Below are 19,558 nucleotides of genomic sequence, written 5' to 3' on the forward strand. Positions count from 1 at the left end.
TAATAACACAATACAGAGCTACAAGCTGCAGCTCATCCTGTTCCAGAACATTTTACATAGTTTTATAATATATTTATTTATCTGTTTATTAATTATGGGAATATTAATAGTAATACAGTACCAATTGCTCACCTGGATTAACTAAAGTGAACTGGAAATTAAATTAACTTGGATTTCGTATTACATTACACAAGCTGTTTGATTTGTCAGAGGTGGATTTTGAGGCTCAAAGACTGAAGAGAAATGCTGGAGGAAATTTTCCAACATGGGGTGAATTTCGTCTAAATGTTTTGAGAGTGTGAGAAAATCAAATTACTTAAACTAATAAGACTCAAAAATGTTATCTGAGGAACACAGACATGTAAGCGTGAGTTTGCATTTGAGTGCATTTGTGAGAAAAGTTGTATGGAAAAATCTTGACAGATGGTAAAAAAATGCGATGTCTTTAGCAGTCTCCTCAAGCTTGCAGGCGCATGTCTGCAGTTCGTTTGTGTGTGAGACAAGAACATTAATTGTGTAGTATTAAAGTCAGTGTTCTTGCAAAAAAAAATTAAGAATAATAATTAAATAAATATTCTCCAAAAATATCTCAAAATTCTTAAAACAAGACAAATTTTGTTGTGAAGATATATTTCAGATATGTTTAGACTTGAAAAATTATATTGAATTATTTTTCTTTCAATGGAAAATTGTTTTTGATTTTATTCAAAAAATAAAGTTAGTAGGCTTATGAAAAAAAAATTCAAAATGAATTAGCGATATATTAAAATCTTACATAGTGTTGTTTCTCAGTTAAATGTATCATTTTTTAAAATGTATTGTTTCAAGGATGAAAGTAAGATTAAATTCTTTAAAAAATTAACAAAAATTAAATAAAATAAATTCCAGGTAACAACATAGTGACCATTTAACTTGTCAGCACTAGCTAATTAGGATAATATTAAGTTAACATCCTACACTCTGTTGCTTCTTAATTAAACTTATCTTGTTTTAAGGACTGAGGTAACAATAAATACTAATTTAATTTTTTTTTTTCAGGTAACAACATTATCACTGTTTTAAATTATCAGCACCAGCTAATTCATTCATATACTGGATCAGAAAAATACAAGAAAAACAAGTTTTTTTCCTTTCCAGCTGAAAGATGGAAGTTTTTAAGAAACCCCTGAGAGCCAAATGTCTGCAGCGCATCACCGAAAAAATGTCAGTGATAACAAGATAAACAGATGCTTCCACCCCAAACGCACACAAAAACACACCCATACCCCAAAACAACATCCAATACACACACACTCTAGTCTACGATACTATGCACACACACCCTGACAAGAAAATGTATTAGGCAATACCAGAGGAATGTACAAATTCAGGGGAGATTTAGAGTCTGGCTGGTCAGGAAAGGGCCAGTGGAGGGGAGAAAGATTCAGCCTAGAGTCCACACAATAAAAAAAAAAGAGAAGAAAACATGATGCTCCTCCTGGCTTGATGCAAACTTAATCATGTCTGTAGAAAGCACAAGTAAATATTTCCTTCTTGTAACTACCAAATACTGTGTTTTAAAGTGATTGCTTTTTCTTTTTGCGTCTGCTGCAAATGAACGTTCCCATTGGCTTTTTGTTCCCAGACCTCTGCGATCCTGTTGATTTTATCAAGGCCTTGGCGCAGCCTTCCTGTCTAAAGTTTGAATAAATGGTCAAAACCCCCTCCTCTATCCCAGACATCTTGAACCATTATTCTTTTTTCTTTTTTTTAATCCTTCCCTGGTCTTTCAAAGACATGCCTTATCACACAGCAACAAACCGCTTTGAAGCTCAGAGATACTAAAGTAGCAGTTTCACCAAGCAAATATGTTGCACAAGTAACTCCAATATCTAACTTATTAAAAAATATTTCCAACAAAATCGTGAGAATATTTATCCACCCACCAACCCACCGTGACGGCCGCCGTGCTAGTAAGCTTACAGTTAGCCAGCCGAATGAGTGACGGAGAGTTGGGCTGAATAGAAGGTCAGCCATCTTTCTTCAACTCTCTTCTGAAGGGAGCAATGTGGAGCTTTCAGCTTTTCTCTGTGAATGCCTGGTAACACTGACTGCCAGACGAAACACTTTGTATATGTCAGGCCTCGGAGCCTGCGCCTGTTTTTATCTCATTCTGTGTTTGTGCATTTGATAGGAACAGAATATAAAGAGACATTCTCTGCTTTTTTTCCATTACGGGTGCCAGTTTCTTTCTAAAATCAGTTTTTAGAAAAGACAATGCATTCAAAATTTCATCAAAAATATAATAATGTGTGTTCTGAAGATGAGCGAAGGTCTTACATTTTGAAAAAAAATGAGGGTGAGTAATTAATGACAGAATTCAAATTTTTGGGTGAACTATCCCTTAAAGAATACTGGCTTTTGCACTTTCTTCATGTGTATACATCATAAGGCTCAGCTTAAAAAAGTAAAAAAGCCCTAGCAATCAATTTAAGGTGGCAAATATGGAAATAACTATTGTATTAGTAATGAAGAATAGGGGTTTTGGGAGTCTGCTAATTACCATTACAGCCCATCAAGATTGTCAATATCACATTAGACACCCATAAGTCTGCTTTCACTGAACAAAGTCTGTGTGAGATGAATGAAATCTTGAAATCACTGTGAATCCTCTCACGTGGCTTTCTTGCTGTGCCCAGTGGGGTTGATTTCCCATCATCCTCCAGAGAGTATAATAGCAGCCCAGTTTGTTTCTCTTGGACGTATGTGCGTGTTTGCTTTACAGTTCGCATATATTCTGTGCTGAATGCTTCACATTTTCATAGCTGAGATCAAGTGCCTGTGGCTTGCTTTCTGCTACCACTAAAACATTTTATACAGAATGAGTTATCCATACTCACACAGAGAATGAGGGAAAAAAGAGAGTCTAAGAAGCAGAGATCAATCCTAACTGCAATAATACTAGATTTTTACATTTTTAAAGTTGTGTTTGCTATATGCAAGACTCACAAACACAATTCAAAAGTCTTGTCACTGGTTGCACTGTTTCTAGGGGTCTGTTCAAATCGCTAACTCAAAGTATTAGCAAAAGTAGCCTTCATGAGTGCCAATAAAGTTGCATATCTGCAACAATAATTACTTTTGTATGTGTTCTTGACACTTTGGGCCCCAGTATATTTGTCTGTGCTGCAAAGTCAAAGTTGCTGACTGATGTATCATAGATCTGCTGTTTCTGTTCTACATCACCATTTATCAGTTTCAGACTGTGTATGCGAGAGCTTGTGCTCGCATCTGTGTGTTCCAGCTCATTCATGCTGGCAGTGTAGCTCACATCTCAACTGATCAGTGTGTGAACTCTGCTCTGCTTACCCACTATGACTCCAGCAGCGTGTCTGGCATGACAGAAAGCCTGCTTACCTAAGCGTGCTCCTGGCTCTCCTCTCATCTCCGCTTGGCTCTGGTTCCTGAGGCTGATCTCATATCGACACACAGCACATCTGCTTCTGTTCATTTCTCCATCTGAAATGAATGACTGTTCTGTGCTACAAAAAAAAAAAAAAAAGATTTTTATCTTGATTTTAATGTGGTTAAGAAAAATAAATGTTTATTTTATATGTATTATATACTGTATGCACACTACTTCTGAAAAGTTTGGAATAATTACAATTTTTTTAAAAAAAAAGTCCTCACCAAGGATGCATTTATTTGATTAAAAAATGTGGAATATTATTACAATTTATAATATCTCCTTTCTATTTGAATATATTGTAAAATGAAATTTATTCTTGTGATGGCAAAGCTGAATTTTTAGCAGCCATGACTCCAGTCTTCAATGTCAGATGATCCTTCAGAAATCATACTAATATGCTGATTTGCTGTTTAAGAAACATTTAATTATTACCAATGCTGAAGTGTTTGCTGCTTAATATTTTTTTGTGGAAACTATGATACACTACCATTAAAAAGATTACATATAACCTATATATATATTTTTTGGTAGCCAAATAAGGTATTAAATTAACATCCATTTAGTGTTCAAAGCAGCACTAAGAGAGTAAATATTCACACAAGCTTTAGTTCACTATGTTTTAATACAGACACTTGATCCATGAACTGATCAACTTGAGCTTCATGAGTCTGCATATTTATATGATCCTAATGAGTGAAAATAGTAAACAGATGTGGCTTCCTTGAGCTCAGTAATAAGCACTGTTTTTACACTGCAGGCATATGCAGCACTTAAGCATCCCATCAGCGTAATGGCAACAGCACACCCTGGTTTGCTATATAAAAATACCATTCTTTTCATTTAAAAGAAATTAATACTTCTATTCACAGCAAGGATGTATTAAATTAGTCAAAAGTGACAGTTTAAAGATTTATAAGGCTTCAAAATATTTATATTTAACTGTTTAACTTTTCTACATCAACAGTAAGAATAAATGTTTTTTGAGCAGCAAATCAGCATATGCTGAAGACTGCCATCACAGGAATAATAATTATACAATATTACCGTTTTACTGTATTTTGTATCAACTAAATGCAGCCTTGGTATGCATAAGGTGATTCCTTCAAATAATGTTAATAAAATCTTTCCAATCTCAAACTTTTGCATGGTATAACTATTCCATTATTTTATGTTGTGCTTTACTCTGCACCTTAGGCTCTAGAATTGTTCATTTGTTGAAAAAACAAAAGGGTGAGTCAAAGATTCAAGACGGATCATGCTGAGAGGTTTGAAGGCTAGGTGAAAATGATGAGTCTGCTAAAAATTACCTTTAAATGCCAGATGGTATATCAAAGCCTCCATGCATAACCTGAGTCTACACACACACACACTTCATTGAAGAGCCCTCCAGGCGGCATGGATGTGATGCAGAAAACACATTAAAACAACAATTATCTCCTTGAACCCATCCTGCTATCTTCTGAAGGCCTCATACTTGCCCAAACAGACATTCATGCAGCTACTGAAAACTTCATTAGGGGTTGTAATAGACTTTGGGATGCACCATTAAAAAGTGCTGTAAACTCATCACCGCTTACAAGTCTCTGATTTCTTGGCTTCTTGTTTGAATGTCACAAATTGAAAAGCTGAATGTTGTGAGGAGAGAGATGAATACTTAACCTACGGTAAACCTCCTCGCAAGCAAACACAGCACAGTAAAGTTTACAAACTGGTCTGCCACAGCTGGAGATCACATTATAGAGCATCTCCAGGCCTAGAAAAAGCTGCGTTATGAACGCTTACCCAGCTTCCTGGTGGCAAACGGTAAATCATAAGAGAGTTTTCACAAGCATTTCCCCCTCAGCTAATGAAGCTCCCATCCTAATTCCCGTTGACATGTACAAGACAGGTTTAGAAGGAAAAATGACAGAAAAATAGAAGGACAAGCAACAACTTTGGAGTGCTTAGGTAATGTCTGCTCAAGGAGGAAACATTGTGTTCTACAATAGACTTTTTGTCTAGTCAGGGACAAATAGAGTAGAGAAGAGAGGGAAAGGAATAACAGGAATTATGCAAGGCTATTTTATAAGTCGATTTTTAGTGCTTGCCCTTGAAAACTCACCACCACAATGCTAACTGATTGCTAAAATGTTCAGAGTGGTTGTTAGCTCATTGCTAAGCTATTTCAAGGGCCTTTTGGGTGATTGCTAGGTCATTTAATGACTGTCCTAAGTCAAAAAAAATTACTCTCTGCCAAGCAAAAACTTGAAAAGTAAAAACGTCCCTCAATAAGCCATACAATTGGATGTATAATTCATGGTCCATGGTTTAATACTTAAAGGGATAGTTCACCCAAAAATGAAAATGACTCACCCTCAAGCCATCCTAGGTGGACATGACTTTACTCTTTCAGACGAATAAATTTGGAGTAATATTAAAAAATGTCCTGGCTCTTCCAAGCTTTATAATGGGAGTAAAGGGGGTTTAAGATTTTGAAGGCCAAAAAAACTGTGTCCATTCATCATGAAGAGAAGTTCTCCTCATGGGTCTTGGGGCTGTATAAAGGCCTTCTGAAGTGAATCGATACATTTTGTAAGAAAAGTACACATATTTAAGATTTTACTAAGCGAGTGGTGTTCCAGAGGATGACCTAGAATGTAGGTGACGCGGTGACAAACACAGAAGCGTAGAGGAGAGAACAAAACAAAACACCGGTAACAAATTAGAAAAACAAAATGAGGAACAATACTGGATGAACGCAGTTTTTGGCCTTCAAAATCTTAATCCCCATTCACTGCAATTATAAAGCTTGGAAGAGCAAGTTGTATTTGTCTGAAAGACCAAAATCACATAGAATGGCTCGAGGGTGAGTAAATCATGGGGTAATTTTCACTTTTGGGTGAACTATCCCTTTAAGATTAAGAATTTGCTCAAATTGTAAAATGTAATTGCTTTAGTGATGCTTATACCTTATCAAACACCACTAATAACTTCATGTGTTGTGTCTTAAATAGTCTCTGTATGAGTTCTTTGAAAGGTGATGACAGGGGAGAATATCTAAACAAGGAACTGGGACGAAAAATACGAAAAGGGTGAGGAAAAAACCCCCTGTCCAGCTCAGTTTGATACAGAAAAGTACCTTTTCTTGGTTTTCTTCTTCAAAGTGGCATCTTTCAGAAAAACAACCTAAAAAATGCACTGCAGGAACGTGGAATTCTTATAAAGACCCTAAAGAGCACACCTGAGAGCTCAGGGGCCTTGTAATCTGGCCTCACAGATAACATTTTGGGATAAAACCAGGGCTGGTGTAAAACGAGCATACTGACCTTTGACCTTTAGCTTTAACACCGGCAGTCATGCGACCCAGTGAGGGCTTTGTTTATGGTTCTTAACCTTGTGAATGTTCCTCAGGCTGGAAAATATCCTTTTGCTGTATTTAAGGATATAAAATAAAACATTAGGTACATAATTACACACTTTCAGCGGCTATTGTTTTTCTAAACAACAAAATCTTTAATTACACTGTTTAATGCTCAAAATGTTTGTGAAACTTTTAAAAATGTATAAATAACCCGAGATGAACCAATACAGGATCCTGTATCCTACACACACAGACACTGTGCAGAAGAAAGGAGGCGTGGCTAGACCACATTTGCTTGCGAGGAGCTTTCCAGGATTTATATTTATATGTATACATTTGCATGCATTTGTATATTTGATAATGGAGTGAAACAGCATGTGATTCGCTAATCTGAAAAATAGTAAACACAACAGCCCTCTTGTGGAGCCTGCACGTGTGCAAATGAGACTTTGTATTTGCAGGTTTGCAGACACCTTGTGTCCACACCAAAGTGTTAGTCTTATTAAGGGTTAAATAAAAACGAGGGAACAGAGGGAAAAAGTGATGGTGAGAGAGATTAGGGGCTGTAAATGCAAATGCATACATATTTCCAAGTGTGGATGTGGGTATATAGAGGTCCGTCTGGCTCCCATGGTTCAGTCTTCAACTCTTTCTTGCTCAGTTGCCACCTCCCCCTTTCCCTTTCCTCCTCCTTTTCTGTCTGTCTTTCTCCATCTCCTCTCCACTGACTCAAGCGCCACCTCACTTCAGTTATAGTAATAGCAGAGTCACTCAGCTTTGAACACTTGTCAACTGTCCCTTTAACCTCAAGGGTCAGGCTACAAATTTGTTCATTTATATGAAATATGGAGATTATGTGTGATGAGTCCTTTTATATCATGGTACAGTTATCTTTTGCTTTTCGAGAGGTCAGATCACTTTAAACATGGAACTGAATAAATTCAACAATCTAGTTTTTTCCAGATTAACTGTGAAAGTAAGACTTTTTTCCCTTGTTAATTAAAACAAAACATGATCTGATTCCAACATTGTCATTTAAGAAATTTTTGTCCAAAGCGACTTAAAAATGAGGACAAACCCAAGCAATTTATCATCCAAAGGCCAAAGATATTAACAGTCCTGCGGTTTTGCAGAAGTGTAAGTGTGGAAAAATAGAAAAGATAATTGGATGTTGGAAGCTCATTCCACCACATAATAACAGAAAGAGTGATCAAACCAAGTGTTTTTGCTCATTCAGGTATCCCAGACTCCCCATTTCCATGTGACCCGTGTCCTCTTGAGGACATAGGTCCTCCAGACCAATGTTGACCTGATTTTCTGTTTATTGACCTGGGCAGACGCTTTGTCTCCGTCCATTTATTCCTTTTCCTTTTTTTCAGGGTGGGGTTTCATTTCCTGGCTTTGTGTTTGCAGACATTCTTCAACAGTAACTAAGTTCAGGCCTTCTGTTCATTAAACGCCACAGGCTAGACTGAATCCTAATGAAATCACAGATGTTAGTGTTAGCCTTAGAAGAGCAGGCAGGCTTTTGCGGCTACGCTGATTCTCACAAATTTCCACATTGCTTTTACTTTAATTTACTGTGTTGAACTATCAACTATCTGCTTCAAGCAACTAAATGTTGACCCCAGGCAATGCAACAGTCAGTGACCTACCCTGGTTTATTAAATGTCTGCAAGGCCAGCATCCAATAATTGTTTTGTTGTTTTTTCCTTCGCCTAATAGTTTGTTTCTATGCCTCCTAATTTTGAAATAATATGATGCCAGGACTGGCACAATGGCACCACTTGTATTAGGGATGGTCAGATTTAACACTGTGCTTTAACAATTCAGTAAGTTACCTGGAGACATGGAAAGAGTCCATGAATAAATGAATGAATATATATTTATATGAATATATTAATTAAAAAAAAAGCTTTTATACTTTTTGCATGTGCATCTGTCAATCACAGGAAGCTTTATATATAAAAGTCATTTCTATAGCACTTTCTATTTCAAATGATAGTGATAGATGCTTCTTTAAAATTTCAAATTATAGCAGAAATCATGACAAATAATTATATGTATCAGCTTTACTTCTACTCGTTTCTCCAAAGTGTCACAACTTACTCACCCTCCCATTTGTACAGTGTAAAAAACTTTTACATTGCACTGGTTCTAAGATAAATTAAACACACAAAAGAAAAACAGTTTAAAAATATAAAAGACAAAAAGATAAATTACAGGGGTCAGGGTCCTGCTGGACTGTAGGGAGGTTCTGGAAGAGTCCTTCACCTTCCTAAAATCCTTCTTTTTTTCTGTCTTCCTCTCTCCTCTCTCTCTCTCTCTCTCTCTCTCTCTCTGCAGCTGTCTCCCAGTGCCACGTAGCTTTCCTGCATTATTAGACAGATGGAATTTACCAACCCTACACATGAAGCTGCTATTTGCTTTCTTTCCATCTCATTTCTCTCTCACTTTGTCACCCCTTCCCCCTCTTCACCTCTCTTTCGTTGTATTCTCTGACTCATTCTCCGCTTACACACACTCATATGGTTTGCTTAAACAGTCTCACTTAATTGAATGTAAAGACCTCAATACCTCAAGTCAAATTTGGTCATATCCTAGAGCAGGCACATCATTTACATCTGCTTTCAACAGGTCAGATTAAATTAAACAAGAACAGACATTTGAGACAAAAAGCAAATAAGTAAATATTCAAGATTGGGGAGATTACATATGTCAATAACGTCAAAGTGCCGAAGATAAACAAATCTATCTGTGCATAATAGTTCATCAGTAGATCATGTTATCTTAGTTGCTATTTATTTTAGAATAACCAGGAGAAATATTTAAAAAGCATGATGTAACGTAATGGCAAAGCATTTTTTAAATATACTCTTCTGCCATCTAGTGGTGAATACAACCAAGTACAAGAGTCGCTCACAAGGTAGGATTTTACTTAATACTGGACTGAATAAACATGAGCAGGGAGACACTCAGTAACTTTCATCCAAACATGTTTGGTTGCAGTGGAAAAAACACACATTGGAATTGTCGTAACTGGCATAGACAGACTATGTAAGTCCCATGTGTGATAGAGAAAAACAACCAAGTTCACCTGAGCCAAATTCTGAATAATGTGCTTTTCTTCACTTCAATTCTGGCAAGAATAAGCACAGCCAAGCAGGAAAACCTGCCAACTATTTAACAAGAAAAATATAACAAGCAATTTTCAGAAAAACACCTTTTTTTTTACTATGAATAATGAAAAACATACTGACAATATTTTATATACTTGTCATGATCAATTTCTTGTTGAAAGCTGTTATAGCAAGAAATGAGCTGAAAGGTCATGATGAACCACTTTGGCAAACCAGTGCTGATATAACACTGGCTCAAGAAAGAGATACTAGACTGCCAGGTTATGAAAATGGGTGTTTTATTTTCAAAAGTAATACACTTGGTGTGGATGAAATACACTTATGAAACATCAGATAAAAACAATGTAATCTCATAATAACTTTCTTGGGATTCGTCCAAGCAACAGCCCTGTTCTCTCTGGTTTTTAGAAACAAGTCACATTTCAGTGATATAACAGTTATAAAACATCAACGCATCTTATGGAGGTCAAGTAACCCAGGCCTCAGACAATTAAAACCTGTTATATTTTGTCAATAAAAAAAATCAATCATAAATAGGAAGGAACAGACAGTATATACAGGCCGACTCAAATCTGTGTCCTCATGAGCATAACTGCTCTTTAAGTACTTCAAAATCCTATTTTGTAAAGTTTGTAGATCAGAGCCGGGACACATATTTGTCTAATTTGGCAGTCAATATAGTTTCCTCGTCACTAACTGCAAATTTCAGACTTTTGTTCAACTGAAACTTCACCAATTTTCTGAAAAAACCAAGCCGAGACCTGTAAATTCCACTTTGACCCATATATTGACCATTTACAGGGATTCCCAATTGGGTTTAGTAAAACTGCACCACCTGAAAGCCTCTGAGGCAACGGAAGGCCAACGTGTCCAGGTGGCCCAGATCTATCAAGTTATATTCCAGGTGAACCCTGACTAGGCGGCTGAGAGGAGACTCATTGCCTCGACCCCAACAGAAAGCATCACGTGGAATTACACGGATTTTGTTGTGCAAAAATGTTGCAGAGTGGAGCCATAATGGGAGCTGCCTTGGTACCTGTTGTAAGGCATTGTGACTCATGTCTAGCTGATGCAGAAGTGGAAGAACCCGGAAGGCACCAAGGGCCACTTTAGTGATCTTGTTTCTTGCTAGGCCTAGGTGCTCCAACTGAGGCATTGAGATAAAAGCATCCTTGCCAATGCTAGAGATGAAGTTTCCCTCCAAGTTAAGGGTCTTTATGCTGTGGGGTAGATGGAGAGGAACCTGCTTCAGTAAGTTGCCCTCTAGATTTAAACTCTCGAGGCGACTGGCATTCAGTAGTGCTGCCTTCCCAAGACCTTTATCGGTCAATCTATTCGCACTTAGATCCAGGACCTGCAGCTCCGCCTCACCCCAGAACATGTCGCCTTGGAGGCGTTGAATGCGGTTGCCTCTGAGATAGAGTTCTCGAAGACTGAGGGGCAGCTGCAGGGGAGCAGAGGCAAGCTGATTGTAGGAAAGTGTAAGCGTACGAAGTCTGCCCAATGGTAGAAGAACTCCTGGAGGGATAGTGGATGATTTGTTCCCCAGGCTGTTGTTGCTCATGCTGAGGATCAGCAGGTTTGGGCATCGTCTAAAGGCTGCGTCGGACATCACATTTACCTGGTTCCCATCCAGCCGTAGCTCCTCTAGAGTAACGGGCAGGTCATTTGGCATACTTTGGAGAAGGTTCCGCTCTAAGTATAGTCTCTTAAGGCTCTTGATCCCTTCAAAGGAACCCTCGATCGTCTCGTCTGTTAAATGGTTGTTGCTTAACACCAGGAACTCCATGGAGTCATACTCGGAGAGCAACTTCAATTGAATGCTATCGATGTGGTTGTTCATTAAGAGAATGTAACGGGAGTTATAAGGAATTCCGTAAGGTATTTTGTCCAGATGTTTGTCGGAACACTGCACAACCCTGGAAAAGAGGAGATCATGTTAAATTACAGCATGTAAACTGAACGTTTTCCAATGCAATACTCAAAAGCATCAGGACAATTCTTAAAGGGATAGTTCACCCAGAAATTTTAATTCTGTTATTAATTACTCACCCTTATGTCCTTCCAAACCCGTGAGACCTTATTTTTGATGAAATCCGACAGCTTTCTGACCCTGGATAAATAGCAATGCAACTGACACGTTCAACGCCCAGAAAGGTTGTTAAAATAGTCCATGTAACATCAGTGGTCTTTGTATACAACGAAAACAAAAACAACAACTTTATTCTATTAACAATGTCCTTACCTTTCTGGGCCTTGAACGTGTCAGTTGCATTACTGTCTATGCAGGGTCAGAAAGTTTAATTAAAATTAAAATAAATTATTTAATTAAAAATATCTTAATTTGTGTTCTGAAGATGAACGAATGTCTTACAGGTTTGGAATGCCAGCATTTTCATTTTTGGGTGAACTATAACTTTAAGCATGTTGGTTTAAGATTTAGTAGATGCATACCTCCCATAGCAAGAACATTCTGAGGGACAGTAGTGATCTTCAAAATAGGGAAAATACAAAGGTGTTGTCAGTTTAAATTTTCTCTCTGGTTTTAACTTCTTCACTTTCTTTGCTTTTTTCGTAACCTTGGTCTTCTTCGCTTTTATTTTGAGGCCCTTTTTTTTCTTTGCTTTGTCTTTAGGTTTGTTTTTTGATTCAACTGTAAAAGTACTAAGAGGGGCCTTTGCAGTGGGTCCTGCCCTTGCTGCCATTGCTGTGACATCAACACTTACTTCCTCAAGTGGGTGGAGTTTAGAGCTGTTCATCACATGGAGCTCCACTCTGAGATCATCATTCGTACTGCTTTCATTTACTAGTAAGGTGGCTCCGGTTGCCTCAGCAGCTGAATTCACAATATGAAGTTTTGTGGTTATGATAGGCAAGGTTTCAGTAGGTGCTGCTGGTCCTTGTGAAGTGAAGGGGAATGAGGAAGGTACAGTAACTGATTCTGTGTGCAAGTTCAGGACAGCTTGGGAGGCGGTGGCCATGGTAGGAGGAGTGGCATTCTGATTGTCAGTTGGAGGTAGATGTTTCTCACCCTCAATTTCTTGTGGATGGCTGGTATTCTGTGCAGTGAGGATGGGTTTGGTTAAGATTACATCTGACATGTCATGTTCATCCAGATTCTGTCCTTGCTGCTCCTCTTTTTCTACTACTTCTTTGCTTTCTACATCAGTTTCTCTTGTTTGTCCCACCTTTTTTGTTTTCCTCATACCATGTTCTTCAGCTGTGTCCGTTTCTTCTTCTGCCTCTTGCATTGTGACCTCTTCCTCATTTCTTTTCTCCTCTTCAGTGTCGAGAGCCTCCATCAAATGATCAAGTCTCTGCTCTGCCCAAAGGTCACCTTCTGCAGATACATTCTGCAAGACTGTCACATTTACACCTATAAGAGGTAATAAACCTTTGTGAAATTTATGAACACAAAATCACCCTCATAACTGATGATTCATTTGCTTTAAGGACATTTGCCAAATGTAATGCAGAAGTTACAAGATTAAAAGACTGCACTGTGAGTTAAGGACATTACAGACAAGCTACACTTGTTCGATAACACAAATGCATTTACTTATGAATCGGACAAGTTGTTTTTATTTCTTCATCTGAAACATTCTGTACTTAACGTTAAAAGACAGACTTAAAAATATTAAGTAAAAGCAAAAATTTAATCATTATTTTAAATAATTTATAGAACACTTACTAGGCTGAAGCACAAAAGTGTGTACAGGCACAGCGAAAATCCAAAACAGCAGCATGAGGGGCTTCATTTTTGGCTAAAATGGCTAAAGAGAAGAATACAATTTTCTAATTAACGTGAAAAGCAGATTGTTAAAAATGTATTTGTCTGCTGTAAAAGTCTGCGGCAATCAACCAAGCTCCCGGAGACCGAAATAAAATACTCATGATTTTCTAAATGGCTGACAACCATAATAAAAGGTGGCAGGAAGCATCTGAACCTCTTTCCATTTACAAGCCATAACTGATCGTGTGAGCAATAAATCCAGATCTTGAGATTTTTTTTTTTTTTTATGAGATAGGCCCGCCAGGCACAGCTTACCTGGAATGTGTTCAAGGTGAGGATGTGGTGTCCTTCAGATGTTTAAGTCCTTGTACTCTGCAGATATGGAAGACACGCTGGCTTCCTGTGTTGCATAGACTGTCTCTACACACGACTGAGACTGACACACATACACAAACAAATAGATGCGCATCCGGACTAATGGACCCATTTAAAGACTCTCCTTCTCCCTAATGCAAATTCCACATACACACTCTGAAAAATGATACACTCTTGAGTAATTTGCTCTCTTCAGAGACACTTATCATTATGGGAATTTTCTCACTCACACACTAGATCCAGAAAAATCTAACGGATCAATTCAGGGGAATGGAGATAGACATAGTGGATAGAAAGGTCAAAGGTCAGTATTCACTTTAGGATTGACACTGTTTGTTTTGCTTTCACAAATACTTGTGCCGACTCACTGGCACCACAATGACAAGTGTTTCCCTAAAAGGGTCTGTGGCCTTTAACCTTCCAACAGATTCGTTGGGACAAAGGGGTGGGACAAAATGTTTGGATGAAGAAAGTTATATTCAAGGCTGAGAATTCAAGTGTTCAAGATTCTGTCATTGTAAAATCCATTTTGTTCCATCACTAATCACGAATTTCATTGTAATAGATATAAAAACATTTCTTAGAACTTTCTTCACTTTTCTGAGGCATTTTTGCAAGCCACTGCCTAATTCTGACTCCAGATGAGTGTGAGGAAATAAAAAGATGATTAGAATAAGATGTTCACTGTCACCACCAAGCAGCAGGAGAGGAATGCGTGAGCTGGCAGGGAAACAGATATTTGGGCAGAGAGTTTCACGGTGTCTGCATAAAAACTTTATCAGGTCACGTCAGTACTAGTGTATTCTGACTCCAATTCGTAAAATATTTAATGTTTGAATTCAAATAGGAGTTTTCAAACTTTTGGGCTCCCTAATGAGATGATATGAAGAAACATGTATATTTTAAGATTCATTTATGTAAAAAAAAAAAAAAAAAAGACATTGAGATATTAAGACATGGTGTTTGTAATAAATTGTAATAACTGGCATTATTTTGCACTGTACTAACCTAAAAAACAAACAAACAAAATATTACCTGAACAATATTTTTTACTTCAAACGAATTAATGAATCTAATTTATCTCTATAATACTTCACAATATAAATTGGCTAATTTCTACAATAATATTTTTTCCCTTTTAATTTTTACATTTTTTTTTCATCTGACATTTTCCATGGACCCTCTAGCACCCGCTTAAAGCTCCCTGGAGACCAGTTTGAAAACCCCTACTCTAAATCACTGCCATAAAGACAAGTATTTCTAACTGACTAAATAAATGAACAAACATTTAGTCCCTCACAGCCTGACAAATGTCTTTCACATTTGAGAAATCTGTTTTCACTTTGCCTGTGTCTTGAAATCTTGCATATTTATTCAGTGGAATTGAGTTTCCAGTTAGGCCTGTCACTGGGGTCTCTCAAAGAATTATCAATCAATAGCCTACAAGAGAGACAGGAGACACCATAACATCATGTTGGTGATCTAACTTGTATAAATAATCCACATTCATTAAGATCTAATCCTCTAAGTGGCCCTAAATGACTTGAATGGTCAGCACAACAGTACGACAGAGTGAAGAACAGCTTGTGTCTTATAGATCAAAGACGGTTATTCTTTAATATCCCTTTGAGTTTCAATAAAAACAGCTGTCTGCATGCATTTTTTTAAATGAGGATTAGACTGCATTACACACATTGAGTACTTTTTTAAATATACACTATATGAAAATATATAGACACACATTAAATCATTTAAGAAAAGTTATTTTTTTAAATATTAGTATTACATTATATATAAAAAGAAGCATTTTCAGTGTAGGCACTTTTTTTAATAGATGGAGTTCTAAAATAAACCACCAGGGGACATCAGAGGACTATTTAACATTTCAAATGATCACCCAGATGGACCACTCAATTGTATTATGTAAGAATTTAGGTTATTAAGAGTATATAGAAGCCGATTGTTTCTCCAACAAACTTTTCCAGCTACCTGTTTATAAAGTGCTACTGGCATCAGCGCACATAAATACAAAATATAATAGGACACAGAGAAATGTGATTCTTTATCTTTGGTGTCACTACTATCATTCTGAGATCTAGACGGACAGAATGAGGGAATGACACCAGACTTGAGAAAAGAAAGGATAATGTTAGTCTTACTATCCGCTGGGATAAGGAAAGAAACCAGACCACCTGTTTGGAGAATAGCAACAGTGTGGGAAGTAGAAAAAAAAGGTTATTATTTCATATACAACAATAAGAAGAGCTTATATTAGGCTTAAATATGATGTAATATATCTGAAAGCTGCATTTTCAGGCCTTATACCATTATTGCTCCTTATTTAAGAAGTTGTCAATGGTAAACCCTTTACATTTGTTGAAAGACACCAATGACACAGCCAGACTCAACACTAAAGCTTTTGTTAGCTCTCTTTTGTGCATGTGCTAAAGCTGTAATGACGCACACCTGGTCAGGAGACAGCTGAACGGCCAGCTGTCCAATTACATTTGCTCAAAGGACTGTAATTTCAACACGGCTTGTTGTTTATGAATGTAAATATCCTAAAATTAAAGGTGACAGTCTGTACTTTAACCGAACAGCGATGAAGTCAAAGAGAGATAATAGAAACCTTATGGCTGATTTTCCAATACCAATTTAGACCTGAAACAAAAGCAAATGTTTCAGCCTTCAGATGGACTAATTGATTGCACTTTGTGTGTGAGTGTGTGCAGACTACATAAACACATATGCATCAATCCACTCGATAACCAAACCAGCATTGCGAGGAAGTTTCCGCTACAGCTTGCTATGAAATGTGTACCCTGAAGGTTAACCAATCATTTAGACTCATGTAGGGGAATTCACTAAAGCCTAATGTACACTTGTCACGATCACTCAGTGTATGCGTACAGCCAAGCAAAATAAGCCCAAAGTATACTTCAGTTCCAACACGAAGGTTTAGCATTAGCATACAGCTAACTGCATAAGCCTAAAGTATGCTTCAGTTTTGATGCATACAGACAAACACTTAAAGGGATAGTTCACTCAATAAAGAAACTAAATAAAGTGCATCAATCAATCATAAAAAGTACTCCACACAGCTCCGGGGGTGAATAAAGGCCTTATGAAGTGAAATTCTAATGCATTTGTGTGAGAAAAAATATCCATATTTAAAACTTTATAAACTGTAATCTCTAGTTTCCGCTAATAGTCGTACATGCATTCATGAGAGAGTGGCATTCCAGCAGATGATGCAAGTGTGGCGTAAGCTCTGGTGAAATAACTCAGTCTCCTCTTGGTTTATATCAAAATCCTCAGACATTTTTCTTCACAAAACTAAATGCATAAACCCAAAATATAATTCAGTTTTGATGCAAACACTTAGAATATGAGTACAGACAAATGCATAAACCCAAAGAATAATTCAGTTCTGATGTGAACGCTTAGCGTAAGCAAACAGCCAAATGCATAAGCCTAAAATATCATTCAGTTTTGACGCAAACGCTTAGCGTATACATATAGCCAAATTTTTGAGCCAAAGTTTATGTCAGTTTTGATCTGATCACTTGGCGCATACATATAGCCAAACACATAAGCCCGAAGTTTACGTCAGTTTTGATGTTATTGCTTAGCGTATGCATACAGCCAAATGCATAAACCCAAAGTTTACATCAGTTTTGATGCGAACGCTTAGCGTATGCATACAGCCAAATGCATAAGCTCAAAGTATACGTCAGTTTTGATGCGAACGCCTAGCGTATGCATACAGCCAAATGTATAAGCTCAAAGTATACGTCAGTTTTCACATGGAATATTCATGCACCCAATGCATAAGAACACTTAAGGTATAGCCAAATGCTTAAGCCCAAAGTTTACTTCAATTTTGAGGCGAATGAATGTGTACAGCCAACATATATTTCAGTTCTAATGCGAGCATTTAGCATACGTGTGCAGCCAAATGCAATCCAATGTATGCTTCAGTTTTAATGCAAACACTTAGCATATGCGTACAGCCAAATGAATAAACCCTAAAGTATACTTAAGTTTTGACGCAAACATTTGGCATACATACTGTACACAGCTGAATGCACAGTCTTTTAAAATAGGACTGCATGAATTGGGGAAAAACTAAATGACTATTTTGCTCATTCAAGGTGCACTGATTCAGTGCATCAGTGCTTTATTAAAGCACACTGGGTGAATAAGATGCAGAGTTTTGTGCTTCTAACACCTTGAACAAACATATCACAACAGTTTATTGAACATGAAGTGATGGACAAAGTCCGATGTCAGAAAGCCCATAAAGCCACCATGTTTCTGATTCTGGATCCAGTCTACCTTGGGTGTATCAAAGCTTAGTGGTATTGACCTTAATGCTGAGGAACACCTGGGTCTCTCACAGAGTAATTTAACCACCAAGGACGTGCTTTCTGGTTTCACATACAGCCTGACTGGAATGTGGTATTATTTTCAATGGAAATAGTCAAGTTTCTGCTGAAACTAATGATGCTTACACTGAAAACAGAAAGGAAAACCGAGAACAGAGTGAGAACACAATAACATTGACTGAGAATAGGATACCTCCTCCCCTCAACCACAGACTCATCTGTCTGCTGGGGGTCAGGGATTTGAAAGGTCATAGGTCGCAGACAGCGATCAATCTGTGTGTGTCACGCTCATACAGTACAGAGTGAATGAACTTTATGCTTGTCTTATCTTTATACACATAAATCCTTATCAATTTTCCAACCGTCTGTCACTCTGATGCCACTAACTATGGGACAATCTGTCTGCTGCCCACGTCTCTGATAGAAAAGCCTGTGTAAATGTTTAATCACAGCTCACTGCTAATTCTGGCTCGGTATCACCTCCCAGAGCCGATTACCAAAATATATGTAAAGTAGCAGTTGGACGACCCGATTTAGAGACTTCAATTTCTCCTTATTCCTGAATTTTCAGAAACCGACCACACGCTACCAGTCACACATGTACAAACAGACTTTTTTCACTCGCATAGAACATCCAAATATTTTCACGGATCCATCCCTCTTTCATGAGATCTATGAGGCCTGAAGCGGGGCCCCTGACAGGCCCCTGTTCTGTTGTCTTAACCCTGCCTAGAATATCCCAGCTTATTTCTGCCCTCTTCATGTTTTCTTTGGACATGCGGATCGTGTAGAGAGGAGCTGGAAGTCTTTGGAAAGCACTGAGAGCAATAAAAAAGAGGGGAGACGTGCTGAAAGGAAAAATGAGATACATGCGTCATGTTGTTGACGAAAGGGAAATTTATAACTCAACCTGTAAAAATATTAAAACTGAAAGATCAGGAAAACATTGTATTTTTAAAATACTATTCACATAGACGTTCATCTATCATTTGGGAATACTTGTTCAACATTTAAAAACATGTCTTGTTTTATTTTGTTTAGTGAAAATTATGTTTAAAACAGGTGTGTGTGTGTGTGTGTTTTATATACACATTTGTATTATATTTTTTAATGTGTCTTTATATTGTGTTATGT

The 19,558-nt window shown here is 37.5% G+C and overlaps 1 protein-coding gene across 1 annotated transcript; it reads right to left on the minus strand.

The window, feature by feature from the left end:
- Positions 1–10,497: 10,497 nt before the first annotated feature.
- On the minus strand, positions 10,498–14,934 carry LOC109070104 (podocan). Its single transcript, XM_042721993.1, has 4 exons — positions 13,977–14,934; positions 13,620–13,701; positions 12,383–13,304; positions 10,498–11,847 (listed from the first exon to the last, which is right to left on the minus strand). Exons 2-4 carry the CDS (start codon positions 13,684–13,686, stop codon positions 10,746–10,748), a joined length of 2,091 nt encoding a protein of 696 aa, XP_042577927.1. The 5' UTR covers positions 13,687–13,701; positions 13,977–14,934; the 3' UTR covers positions 10,498–10,745.
- Positions 14,935–19,558: the final 4,624 nt, after the last annotated feature.

Source organism: Cyprinus carpio, chromosome B4 (assembly GCF_018340385.1).
Source record: "Cyprinus carpio isolate SPL01 chromosome B4, ASM1834038v1, whole genome shotgun sequence".
Taxonomy (NCBI): Eukaryota; Metazoa; Chordata; class Actinopteri; order Cypriniformes; family Cyprinidae; genus Cyprinus; species Cyprinus carpio.